At 34.6% G+C, this 12,520-nt stretch overlaps 1 protein-coding gene across 1 annotated transcript in view; it reads right to left on the bottom strand.

Annotated features, from left to right (window-relative positions):
* Nucleotides 1-12,520, bottom strand: part of LOC107504289 (caspase-13-like) — a 46,046-nt gene that overhangs the window by 10,115 nt on the left and 23,411 nt on the right. Inside the window, exons 2-4 of the mRNA XM_036221562.1 lie at nt 5,202-5,468; nt 2,595-2,701; nt 1,737-1,910 (exon numbers count right to left, since the gene is read on the bottom strand). Coding sequence (XP_036077455.1) covers nt 1,737-1,910; nt 2,595-2,701; nt 5,202-5,468 — 548 coding nt within the window. The remainder of the gene's footprint in view (nt 1-1,736; nt 1,911-2,594; nt 2,702-5,201; nt 5,469-12,520) is intronic.

The raw sequence follows: 12,520 nt of genomic DNA, 5'->3' as shown, positions 1-12,520 counted from the left end.
CACAAGGGATATTCCTCTAATTTTTTCCTTGTTATATCTTTATCTATCTTTAGTCTCAGAGTGATTCTGGCCTTTTAAAATATGTTAGAAGCTGTTCCTCTTCAGTTTTTTCAAAGAGTTTGAAAAAAACTGATATTAATTTTTCTTTAAATGTTTGCCAAAACTCACCAATAGAAAGTTCTGGTTCAGAACTTTTTTTGTTGTGAGGTTTTCGATTAGTAATTTAATTTCCTTACTAGTGTAGGTTATTTCTGAATATCTTCATGATTTAGTCTTAAATCATGAATTTCTTTGTGATTTAGTCTTAAATCATGAATTTCTATATCTTCATGATTTAGTGTCTCTGAGAACTTATCTATATCATCTACGTTATCCAATATGTTAGTATTATAATTATTAATAGCACTCTCATAATTATTTTATGTTCCTAAAGATGGAAGTAATGACCCCAGTTTCATTTCTGATTTTATTTGATTCTTTTTTTCTTCTTTTCTTTGTTAGTTTAGCTAATGGTTTGTCAATTTTGTTGATTTTTTTCATTATTATTATTATTATTTTAGTGTATCTTTTTGCCTGAGATTAGTCTGAGGTTAAAGCTTGGTCTTCGCAGGTATCTTTTGAACCTGGGCACAAATGGTAGCTTTCTAAATTTCCCCATACTCGTAGTTGTTTTTTTAATGTAAAAAACAAACAAACAAACAAACAAAAACAAGTGCAGCTCCATTAAATCCCCTGGAAGCTGTTTTAATCTGTGGGGATTGAAACAATACCACCCAGCTTCTGTGTCCACTCTTCAGCAATCGAAAGCAACAATACAGTCAGAATACAGAACCCTGATATGTGAAGTACAAGGTCCTTCTTTATTATGGGCAAGGGTCTATTGAATGGCACCATAAACACATGTTGTTATCCTATAGCTGCCTGCCACAAGACTCTGGTGTTAGGGATGAGTAGTCATCACTGTCCTCACAGCTAAAATTGACCAAAATTAATGGCAATTTATCAGCCAAGATGTTCCCTGGAGCTGCAAGTGTTCAAATACAATCCAGAATTCTAAAATAGTTGCTTCAGATCGTTTGTCAGAACAATTTTTCTCCAGGTGAAGAGATGGATTTCTGGCACATCCTACACCTCTGTCTTTCCTGATGTCACTCTTATATGCTGGTTATTTTTCACTTGAAATCTCTAGATCCATTTCCTGCTCTTATCTTCCCTGTTTTGTGGCTTTCTGGATCATACTGGTTGAGCTCTCTTGTCAACAAGTTTCAATATTTGTTTGACCTTTAGGAGGCACTAGCAAGAGATTTGAGGAAATCGAGAGCAGTAAAAGAGATAGGACATTCTACCCCTCCACATACCTACATATCCCAGTATTACCACGGTTCTATCAGTGGCTGTGACTACAGTGCCTTCCAGGTAATCCCTTTCTCCAGCTGTCACTTTATCATCACATTCCAGAACAAGTGTGTGTGTGTGTGTGTGTGTGTGTGTGTGTGTGTAATTCCTATACAAAGTGAGCAGTGTTTGGTTTAATAATAAATTAACTACAATAATAATGACAACATTGTGGCTGAAATACACACACACACACACACACACATATACACACTACTCAAAGGAGGTATAGATAATTATAGATGCCACCTTAACTTTTTTATTTTAAAGTTTAAGAAAGCAAGTTCCAGAGGTATATTGGCCTGTAGTTTATATGTACTGCACAGTGAAGAGCCTCTTACCCTGGCTGTGAGATTCTCTTCCACTTGCACACAGTAGTCCAGGTCCTCAAGCAGCACCTTCATTTCATTGATGTCATAGTTGGAACCATTACGCTTTGGGAGGTAGCTAAACTCTGTGTTACAGATGATGAGGGCCAGGCGAGTGCGGTCCCCCTTCTCTCTTATTGGGTAAATCTGCAGAACAAATGCACTTTAGATGCATCACATTTTTTCTTACACATCCACAACAGTGTCAGATTTACACTCTCAAGATGTGACAGCTCTTTGTTTGTCTTCAAACTTTTGCCAGAATTTTTTCTTTACTCTCTGTTTCTAGTAGATGGAAGATAAAGTTTCTGATAGAAAGCAGAGGGAATAAACAATGGACTCTAACCCAGGGTATAATTAAAAGAGCGAAACTCCAGAGTGGTGAACAAGAACAAATGTGGGCTTTTTAGTCAATGGTTTTGTGGAGTACACTAGAATATTATCTCCTTTCTTCCCCCTTCTCTTCCATTTAATTTCCATTTAACTAAAACTTATCTAATGTGTAAGATCCATCTCAAAATTTTTTAATATTAAAGACATTCTCCACGTACTTCAGTCTACATTGGTCATAATTAAATGTTTATGCCCCTTATACAGGCATTGTTTTTACAACATCTATGTATAAATATACGTTTTAGCATCTATATGTAATGCACTGCCACATTATTATTTCATTATTGCATATCCAATTTTATTGATAGAAGAAATTACATACCCATATTTATTTATTAATTTTTACAGTGTCTTAAGACATCACTAAAAAGATTATCTGAGGAAATTTTCCACTTCATTTTACCCACCCACCCCCAATTCATTCATTGATTATCTCACCCTTCCAGCCTCCTTTTTGCATAGTTCCAGGAATTTTTCATAAGGACATAGCTTGAGTTTGCTTTTGGGTCCTGGGGATGCTGACTCTGTTTCTCTAACAAGAGTTTCTGTAAGAGTTTTAAAATACATGGTATAATCAGAATTGTGGTATCTGGTATACTGGCTCTCTCGTTGGGCCTCATATCCTATAACACCCTAGAAACCGATATAGAAACTTATTCTCTTAAATGATAGAAGGAAACTTTGTAAGAAGACAGCTTGTAAGAGTTATAGTTTTGTTCAACATATTGTTAATAGAGATGAATGGTGGTCAGGCAAGAGAGACAACTCCTTTGTGGGAGAAGTTATTTGATTACAAGATCTACCCAAGATGCAGAAATGTATGCATGTGACTTTCTGGGGAAGACTAGAAAGACAGACATCTAATAAGATTCTCTAATTGTTTTCCTCTCATGGTTCTGCTTCTTAACAAATGACACTGCTTTTCTCATTTGCCCAAGCAGAAAGCCAAAAGGTCTTCCTTGATTCTACTATTTCTTTTACCCTCTACCCATTTTATCCCCCAGATCCATTTTTTTAGTATGTCCTGTTAACTTTATCACCAAGATATATCCTATGTACTGGTTCTCACTGATACCCTCTCATTCTCAGCACCAATATTCTCCCATACGGATAACTAAAACAGCCTGAACATTACATCTTATCTCTCTACATCTACTCTTATCCTACTACATTTCATTGCCCTAATAGTGACTATGATGTTTTTTATTTTTTAAAGTACATAAGACTTTCTCTTTCTTTAGTCCTGAAGTTCATTCAATATACTTCATGCCCTTAGTTCAACATCTTTCAAGAGCAAAAATTCTGCAAAAAGACCAGTGTAAATATTCTCAAGAATAAGACTTAAATCATAATCACAGATATCCATCAGACAAATTTTGCAAACTTTCCTCTGAGGAAACGCTTGAGCTGCCAGAGTTCTCTGTCCTTACAATTAATTTTGTTTTCTGGGAAATTACACTGGCATTGAATGAAACATTCCGATGGCTTCTCATCTCAGTTAAAATAATATCCATGTGGCTTTAATATGCCATTTCAGGACCTGCATGATCAAATCCCTGCCTAAACTTTACTTCTGTTTTATTCTTGCTCAGCAACACATGCAATTTTTCTGTTTCTTGAATCCTCTTTGCCTATTGCTACCTTGAGACCTTTGCACTTATTGTCCTCTCTGTTTGTGGTTTTCTTTCCCTAGACCTAGCAAGACTGGCTTTTGTCATTCATATCATTAGCATTATTAAACGACCACCAAATCCAGTTAATGTTCTAATTACTTTCTGTCCTAACCAATCCCATTGTCGTCTTTTATTTTTCTTTATAACTCTTATCGATATCTGCAAACATGTTTATTTTTTTACTTCTAATTGCTACCTCCTCCCCACTGGAGTGTTAAATCCATGTGAGTTCTATTTTAAAGTTATATGTGCCCAAGGTGAAATAGAATGATTGGCAGTAGTCAAAGTTTTTGTTGAGAAATAGGAATGAAGGATGAATGAATGAATAAACTAGTGAGTTAAAGAAATTCAGGTTAAAGTTTACCTAAATTGTTTTACAAACTGAGGCTCCCACCATTGAGATAATTTGTAGGCCATCTGAGTCCTAGAATAAATTTAGTATAAGACTTTTAAAATGAGAGTGATTGTGTTCTATTTTGAGAAGTCCAATGTAACATGAAGAGCTGTGCAAAGTGCTATAGAAGCTGGACTGGAGAGGCAGAACATGTGCCAGGTTAAGAATTGTGGTCTTTGGCCTCAGTAAAATGTGGTGTCAAAGTTTTTCAAGTTATGGAAAGACATTTTATTGAGTACTCCATTTTGCATTCTGTTACCCTGACTTTATAATGTTATCAAAGTATCTTGAGACACTTGAGATGTCAGAAATTTCTTTAGTTTCTTTCCTGAGGAAAAACATTTGGATTTGGCACAGTGAAGACTACGAGGAACATTTCTAATATTTCTAATTGTGAAAAAAAAAATAGTTGGGGAAACAATGACACTTTCCTTATGCAAAGGAGATGGCATGCTGTTTCTCTCATTATTGAAAAACTTGAGTTTTGTATATTAGGTGGCAAAGGGGAGCATATGTCCAGAGAAATGGCTTAACATGTCCAAGTCAGGTAGAGAGAAGGTGAGGGAAAAAGGGCTTTTAATTTATATTCGAGAGCCTTTATGAACCACAGGGCCTACTGTCAATGACCAAAGTAAAGGTTTTTGTCTTTTATTTACTTGAGAGATTAGAATAAAGTTTTCCAAATTATTTCTGTAGGACTGAGTATTATCCTGATAGAAAGATACTTCAAAGAGTAAGATAGGGTCTAAACATGAAGCAGAGAACTGGGAGAATTTTGTAGAGATAAAGCAAAGGATAACAGAGAAAGCAGGTAAGGCTCATCTGTGGCACAAGAATGGGAGCTTAAGGGTGAGGAGTTATGAGATTAAGAGCTGACAAATCATCTATTATCTGGCAAGTGAATAAGAAAGTAAATATTGCATGCCAAAATGCAAGGACAAATTGAGATATTCCTTAAACAGAATTGAGGAATCTCACCTGAAGAAAATCCCAATTTGCAAGCAAGCGTGGAATTTCTCTTGCAGACATAGTCAATAAATAACTGGCTGGCATGGGACCCTTTGCAAATCACAAAGTCAATCAAGTCACGGGCCATGGCTTTAGTTGTAACATTTCCCTTTTTTACTTTTTCAATCTCCTCTTGATTGAGCACCTTTTCACTTAAGACATCATCCAGCAAGTTATTAAGTGTGTCTTCAGATACTGAGTTAACGAATATTTTCCTTTTGTCCCTTAGTCTCCTATCTGTTGGAAACACAGAAATGTTGAGACTTACAAGCAAGAAATATCACTCTGTCATCTCAATAAGTAGAATATTCTTTTTTTTCTATATTCTCTCTTTATTGGTTAAGTATCCTAAGGAATGAATTATTTATTATATCCAAGGTCTCTTTCATTCTTTCTAAACCCATGGATTTTCACTCCCAGAATTCTAACCCAGCTAAGTCAAAATAAGGTTGTACTTTTCCAGACTGTTCTCCTTGTTCTGCTTTGGTGGGTTACAGGCAGGGCGCAACAAGCATCACTTGTCCTATTGCTTTGTCGAATATGTCTGTGGAAATCAGAATCAATAATGGTCATATTAATGTTATTTTTTATTTAGGGACAATAGTCTATGGTGATCCTGTAATGCAGATTCTGTTTGGACATTTCCGCATTCAGGGAAGATCTATATAAAAACCTTGGAAAATGAGGTCACACACTTTACTGGCATTTACTTTTCCCTCTGAAACACCAGGAAAACCCAGATGACTACCAGCCTTGTGGATCCCCATACCTCAAAACCCGAAAGAATGTAAATCAAGAATGAAGGTTCCTTCCTTTCTTGTCTATCTAAATATTGCTCACACGAGCTATACAAAATACAAGGGAAAAATTTTGAGTCATTTTTATCTTCCAAATCTATCTTCTAAAGATATAACCTGATAAAACAGAACAAAACAAAATCTTACCAGCCGTAGGCTCCATGGCTTTCTTCTTATGAGGCAGGAAAAAAATCAAAGCAAAAAAAAAAAAATACTCAGAGCAATCAGGATCTTCCTGTTGGGGAAGGCATGTTCGTTCACATCTTGGAACATAACTATTGTATTGCACAAGTGGATGGCTTATATATGCATGCTTTTTTTTTCTTTTAAATTAGACTGTTTTCATCTCTCAGGATTTCTTTTTATGAAAAAAATGAAGCAGCATTATACAGGTTGCCTTTTTATTTTTGTGTTTTTTTTTTTTTCCTTTGTAGTCACATAAAACTATTTTTGCCTTTGTTCCTTGTGCTTTTGGTATTGTTGGGTCCCAGGGCAGGCTACTCCAAGACATCCACAATGTCATATTTATAATTTCGAATTAAGATCACTTGAGAAGCAGCACCGTGAGTGGGAGGAGCTCTCTAACTCACCTGTGTCTCTCTAAGTGCCGGAAATGACTATCTATGTGATAGGTGCATGCCCTGCTTCTGAGGGCTGAGAGACAATCTTACCATAAGAGTTATAAAATTCAGAGTTGAAAAGGCCTGTATAAGCAAACCTTCTAATGCCTTTACTAATTTACTACCTAAACTCAATCCTTGCTGAGATTTTTTTCTCATGAGCACTAACTTTCTTTGTCCTGTCATTTCTCACAAATTTTTTTTGTCTAAAAAGAATAAAAAGATACCAAGTTTGAGCATTTCTTTGAATCTCATTTTATGATCTGAAATCATATTGTGATTTCCTCATACACGCATATTAAATCTTTTTGCCTCCTGTTAATCTAGTCTTCTATCATTTTTATTAGTCTAGACAAAGAACTAAAGATGATAGAAGAAAGAATTCTCCTCCTCCCTCACTATGTCATAGCCAAAAAGTCATTGCCAAAATTAATGTCAAGGAGATAGTTCCCTATGCTTTCTTCTAGGAGTTTTATGGTTTCATATCTACATGTAAGTTTAATCCATTTCGAGCTAATTTTTGTGAGTGGTGTAAGCTAGGAATCCATATTTTATTCTTTTGTATGTGAATATCTAGTTTTTCCAACCCCATTTATTAAAGAGACTATCATATCCCATTGCATATTCCTCACTTGCTTTTCAAATATTAATTGACTGTACATATGTGGTTTTATTTCTGGACTCTTGTTTCTATTCCATCCATCTATGTCTATTTTTATGCCAGTGCCATATAGTTTTGATTACTCTAGCTTTCAAACACAATTTCAAATCACTAAATGTGATCTCCTCTACATTTGTTCTTATTTCTCAAGACTGCTTTGTTTCCTTGAGGTCTTATGTGGTTCCATATGAATTAAAGGGATTAATATCCAAAATACATAAGAAACTCATAAAACTCAACAGCAAAAATACAAAGAACATGATTTATAAATGGGAAAAGAATCTAAATAGACAGTTTTTCCAAAGATGACATATAAAGGGCCAATAGATACATGAAAAGGTGCTCAACAACACTAATTATCAGGGAGATGCAAATCAAAAACAATGAGATATAATCTCACATCTTCTAGAAAAGCTGTCATCAAAATGACAAGAGATAAAACGTGTTGGCCAGCATATGGAGTAAAGAAAATATTTGTACACTGTTAAGGGGAACATAATTTGGTATAGTAACTATGGAAAACAGTATGAAAGTTCCTTGAAAATTAAAAATAGAAATAGAACTACCGTGTGATTCAGAAATCACATTTCTGGGTGTATATCTGAAGGAAATGAAATCACTATCTCAAAAAGATGTCTACGCCCCTACATTTATTGCAGCATTATTCACAATAGCCAAGACATAGAAAAAACCTAAGTGTCCATCAATGATTAAATGGATAAAGAAAATGTGATATGTGTTATATATAACAAATATTATATATGTCATATATATCATATAACAATATCTGATATGCATCATATATATAATAGAATATTATTCAGCCAAGAAAAAAAGAAATTCTGCTATTTGTGACAACATGGATGAACTTTGAGGGCATTGTTCCAAGTAAAATAAATCAGACAGAAAAACAAATACTGTATGATTTTCACTTACATGTGGAATCTAAAAATGCTGAACTCATAGAAGCAGAGAGTAAGTTGTCAGTTACTAGGGCTTAAGGATTAGGGGAAATGAGATGTTGGTCAAAGGATACAAACTTCCAGTTATAAGATGAGTGAGATCTGGGGATTTAATGTACAGTATGGTGACTATAGTTAACAATACTGTATTGGATACTTGAAAGCTTCTAAGAGAATAGAAAACATTATTACTAAAAAAATTAAAAAGAAAAAAAGAAAGATAACTGTGTGAGGTGATAGATATGTTAACTAACCTTATTGCGGTAATCATTTTATAATATATACATTTATCAAGTCATTATCTTAAACTCGTACAATGTTATATGTCAATTATATCTCAATAAAGCTGGGGGAAAAAAAGATGAAGTAATAGAATTAAGCATTGACTTGGAATATCACTAAATTGAAAATGAAGTCAATCAAATTTATTGCAAGCTTCTAAGCCCATGGGCACCCTCTCTCAGCTTTGGTTGGCATGTATTTAAAAAGGTTGTATGGTGGCTCATGAAACAGTTTCTGTTACTCATTTCTTCCACATACAAACATGTTCTATTTAGTATAGGAAATAAATTCTATGGTGTTCTTTAACCCCATTTGCAATTTTAATGAAAAGGGGTATAAAATAATGCTTGTCATCATCCTCAGTCTTTATTTTAGCAGTAAAACACTTATGAAAACAACTATAAGTTCTTTAGATAGGCCTGGTACCCAGCACAACTGAGAATGTCTGCTGTAGTTTCCTCTATAGACACAAGTTGGTTTGATGGCTCCAAAGGCCACTTGTAACATGAGGTCAAGTTTAATAATTATCTGTCTGTTATTAATTCTCTTTAATCATAACCCATGTCATTATGCCAGATTTCTGAATCAATACATTAAGGGCTAGAAAGGTGTAATAAAAAGTCATTGGTCAATGAATTATGATATTCCTGTATCTTAACCTTAGTCTTTCCACTTTCCAGTTCTATGACAATGAACAAGTTAACCTTTCTGAATCTCATTTCATTCGCTACAAATAGGGGTATCTCATACACCACAAATTCATGGAGTTTTTGTGAAGAGCTGATGAGATACTTCATAGCTAGCAAGATTAAGCAAATAAATAGACATGACTCCCAGTTAAATTGTCCTAAATATTTCATGGGGCATAGTTATCTAACTATTTGGAATTATGTATACTGAAAGGACATGTTATTTAAGTGAAATTTAAATTTAACTGCTGTCTAGTGTTTTACCTGGCAACATTATTGACACTTTGTGCCAGATAATACTTACTTTGTAATAGAGGGCTGTCTCCTATGTGGTAAGATGTTCAGCAGCATTGCTCCCTTAGACACACCAGGGGCCAGTAGCGCTCTCCCAACTATCACATCCAAAAATGTCTCCAGACATTGCCAAATGCCAACCCCATCCTCATTCTACAATGAACCTCTCTGGATTTTGAGTTAGATATAGTGGGTAAAGTTCCTTCTTTCTCACAAGTGTGTCACCTTGGGCTTAGCCTCAGTTGCTCTAACTATACAATGAGGATAATAAATTGTTGTGTGGATTAAAAGATGTTTATTTAATATGCATTTATATAGCGCCATGTGCATGCACATCTCAATTATTTATTAATTTAATATACGGGATGATCAAATGAGATGGGTGACTTTATGTCTTTTTGATAGATGAGAAAACTGAGGTGCAGGGAGGTTAAACACTTTACCCTAGATTAAAATTAATTTCACCACATTATCAGATATTTTTCTAAATTATTTTTGATTCACAAATTTGCTATGTTTGACATTTACTTTTTTTACCCTAAAATATTTGTCTCTTGCAATATATACTGATGTGGCAGAGCCAGAATCAAACCCAAGTGGTCTGACAACAGAATCTCGTTCTTCATTGCACCAGGCTACCTCTCAGAAATAAGGATGTAGATTGCATGGTAGGTGTCTGGCACATTAAGAGTTTAATAGATTGTATTGATTGTCCAAGTTAGATTAGTGTTATTATTTTATACAGTCCTGAAAGCAGGTTCTATGCCATATGTTTCCTTTTGTACATTTTTTACACTGTGTCCTTACAACCTCCTTGTGAGCTAGACAGGTCAGACAAGTGACAGCAACTTCATCTCATGAATAATAATGAGCCTGCATACTTGCCAGAGAGATGAGATGAGCCTGAGTGAGAATCCAGTTTTTCTCATCCCTGGGCTAACTCTAATCAAAGCCAATTCCATCTTGAGCATTGTGCCAAGTCCCAGAAGAAGACAAGAAAAATGATCACTAACTGATATTTTCTGTTGTTTTTTAAATTTATTCTCTCTCTCTACTACAAAAAGTGAATTCAGAAAGGAATGACCTTGCTCATCTCTGTTTCTATGTCCACATCACCTAAAACAATGGAAGTTGTGTAGAGGGTAATTAGTACATATTATAAGAGACAAATATTTTAGGGTGAAAAAAGAGTAAATGTCAAACATAGCAAATGTGAATTGAAAATAGTTTAGAAAAATATCTGATAATGTGGGGAAATTAATTTAAAATTCAAACTTAAACCATGAAGATAAACATGAATTAGATAAATATGAATTGAATTTAATCAAAATACACCACTCATTTAATTTCATTCATTAAATACATATTTATAAAGTGTCTAACAAATGACAGGCACTGCATTAAGATCTAGAGATTCAAAACAAAATAAGGTATTGTCCTTGTCCTTAAATATTTAATGACTACCAGGTAAAACAGACGTGTGAGTCATCCAGTGGTGTTACAGAATTAAAATCTGGACAAGGTGGGAAGGGAATTCAAGCAATCAATTGCTCTTCTGCTAGACGAACAGGTTTGACAATAGCTTTCGTGTAGAAAAAAAGTCCTGGGCTATTTTGTTCTCATAAGTTCACTGGGCACTAGGACAACTCAATACAATCTTAGGTTGTATTAATCTTAATTCACAAAAAATATTTATTATGACACTTTATTCAGTGACTATAGTATAAGTTATAGCCTATTGGTTTCATAAAGCTTACATTTTAGTAGGAAAGAGAGAGTTAAGGAGTCTACAAACCAATACATATAAAAATCGCATGTTATGGTTCATACTACAAAGAAAACACATGTGTACATGTGAGGTGGGGTGAATTGATTTCCTGTGACTTCTGTAACAAATTCCCACAAATATAGTGGCTTAACAGCAAAAGTTTAATATTTTACACTTTTGAAGGTCAGAAGTCTGAAATGGGTTTGACTGTGCTGAAATCAGGGTGTTAGGAGGGCTGTGTTCCTTGTGGAGGTGCTAGGGAGAATTCTTTCTTTTGCCTTTTCCAACTTCTTTTGTCTGTCCACATCTTTTGGCTCATGGACCCTTGTCACTCTGACCACTGTTTCTGTTATCACATTTACTTCTGTGACTCTGACTTTCCTGACTTCCTCTTTCCCTCTTAAAGACCCTCACGATTACATTGGCCCCACCTAGATAATGCAGGGTATTCTCCCTGGCTCAAGATCCTTAATTACATCTGCAAAGTCCTTTTTGCCAAGGTAACATATTGAAAGGTGCCAGTAATTATGACATGGACCTGTTCGGGTGCCCATTATTCTGCCTACCACAGGGGAGATGTTGGAAAATATGGCAATAGAGGTAGCAGAATTTCAACAGGACGGTCAAGAAATTCTCACTGAGTAGATGAAGCTGTGTATTTAATTAAACAGTTTCAATTCAAGGGGAACGACTGTTCCATTAATTCCTGATCTAAATCACATACAGAATATTTTATTTATTTCTGAATATTAATTTTAAAGAACTTTTTGCAAACTAAAGAATATACAATATTTTATTTTGTAAGATGAGGGCATAAGGAAACTGCAAAGAGTGATACGGTGTGGTTATTTTAAGCCCATGTTACAGTAGATTGTAAGTAAAAGAAAATATGTGATTATGTTATGATTGTTGCCACCATATTTTCAGTGCAAAAGGTTACAAATATAAAATTAAATTTATCAAATAAAAATTTTGGAATCTTAAATATATGATTTTTAAGCATCACTGTGAGTTCATGATATCTTCATTTTTAACAAAATATATATTTTCTAGCTCTTTGCAAAAGGCCTAGAAACCATGACAGTCTAGTATAAATGATCACCTCTAGTGTCCAGAAATAATTTCTAAATACTGTTTGCCACTAAAAGAAGTAAGGTCTCCTTGGAGAAATAGCTATTCCCAGGTAAGTAGCATGAAATGTACAAAATGAATGTGG

The sequence above is a fragment of the Rousettus aegyptiacus genome, unplaced genomic scaffold (genome assembly GCF_014176215.1).
Source record: "Rousettus aegyptiacus isolate mRouAeg1 unplaced genomic scaffold, mRouAeg1.p scaffold_m13_p_5, whole genome shotgun sequence".
In the NCBI taxonomy this organism is placed as follows: Eukaryota; Metazoa; Chordata; class Mammalia; order Chiroptera; family Pteropodidae; genus Rousettus; species Rousettus aegyptiacus.
Note: the sequence above shows the minus strand (reverse complement) of the source record. Positions and strands in the feature narration are given on the sequence as shown.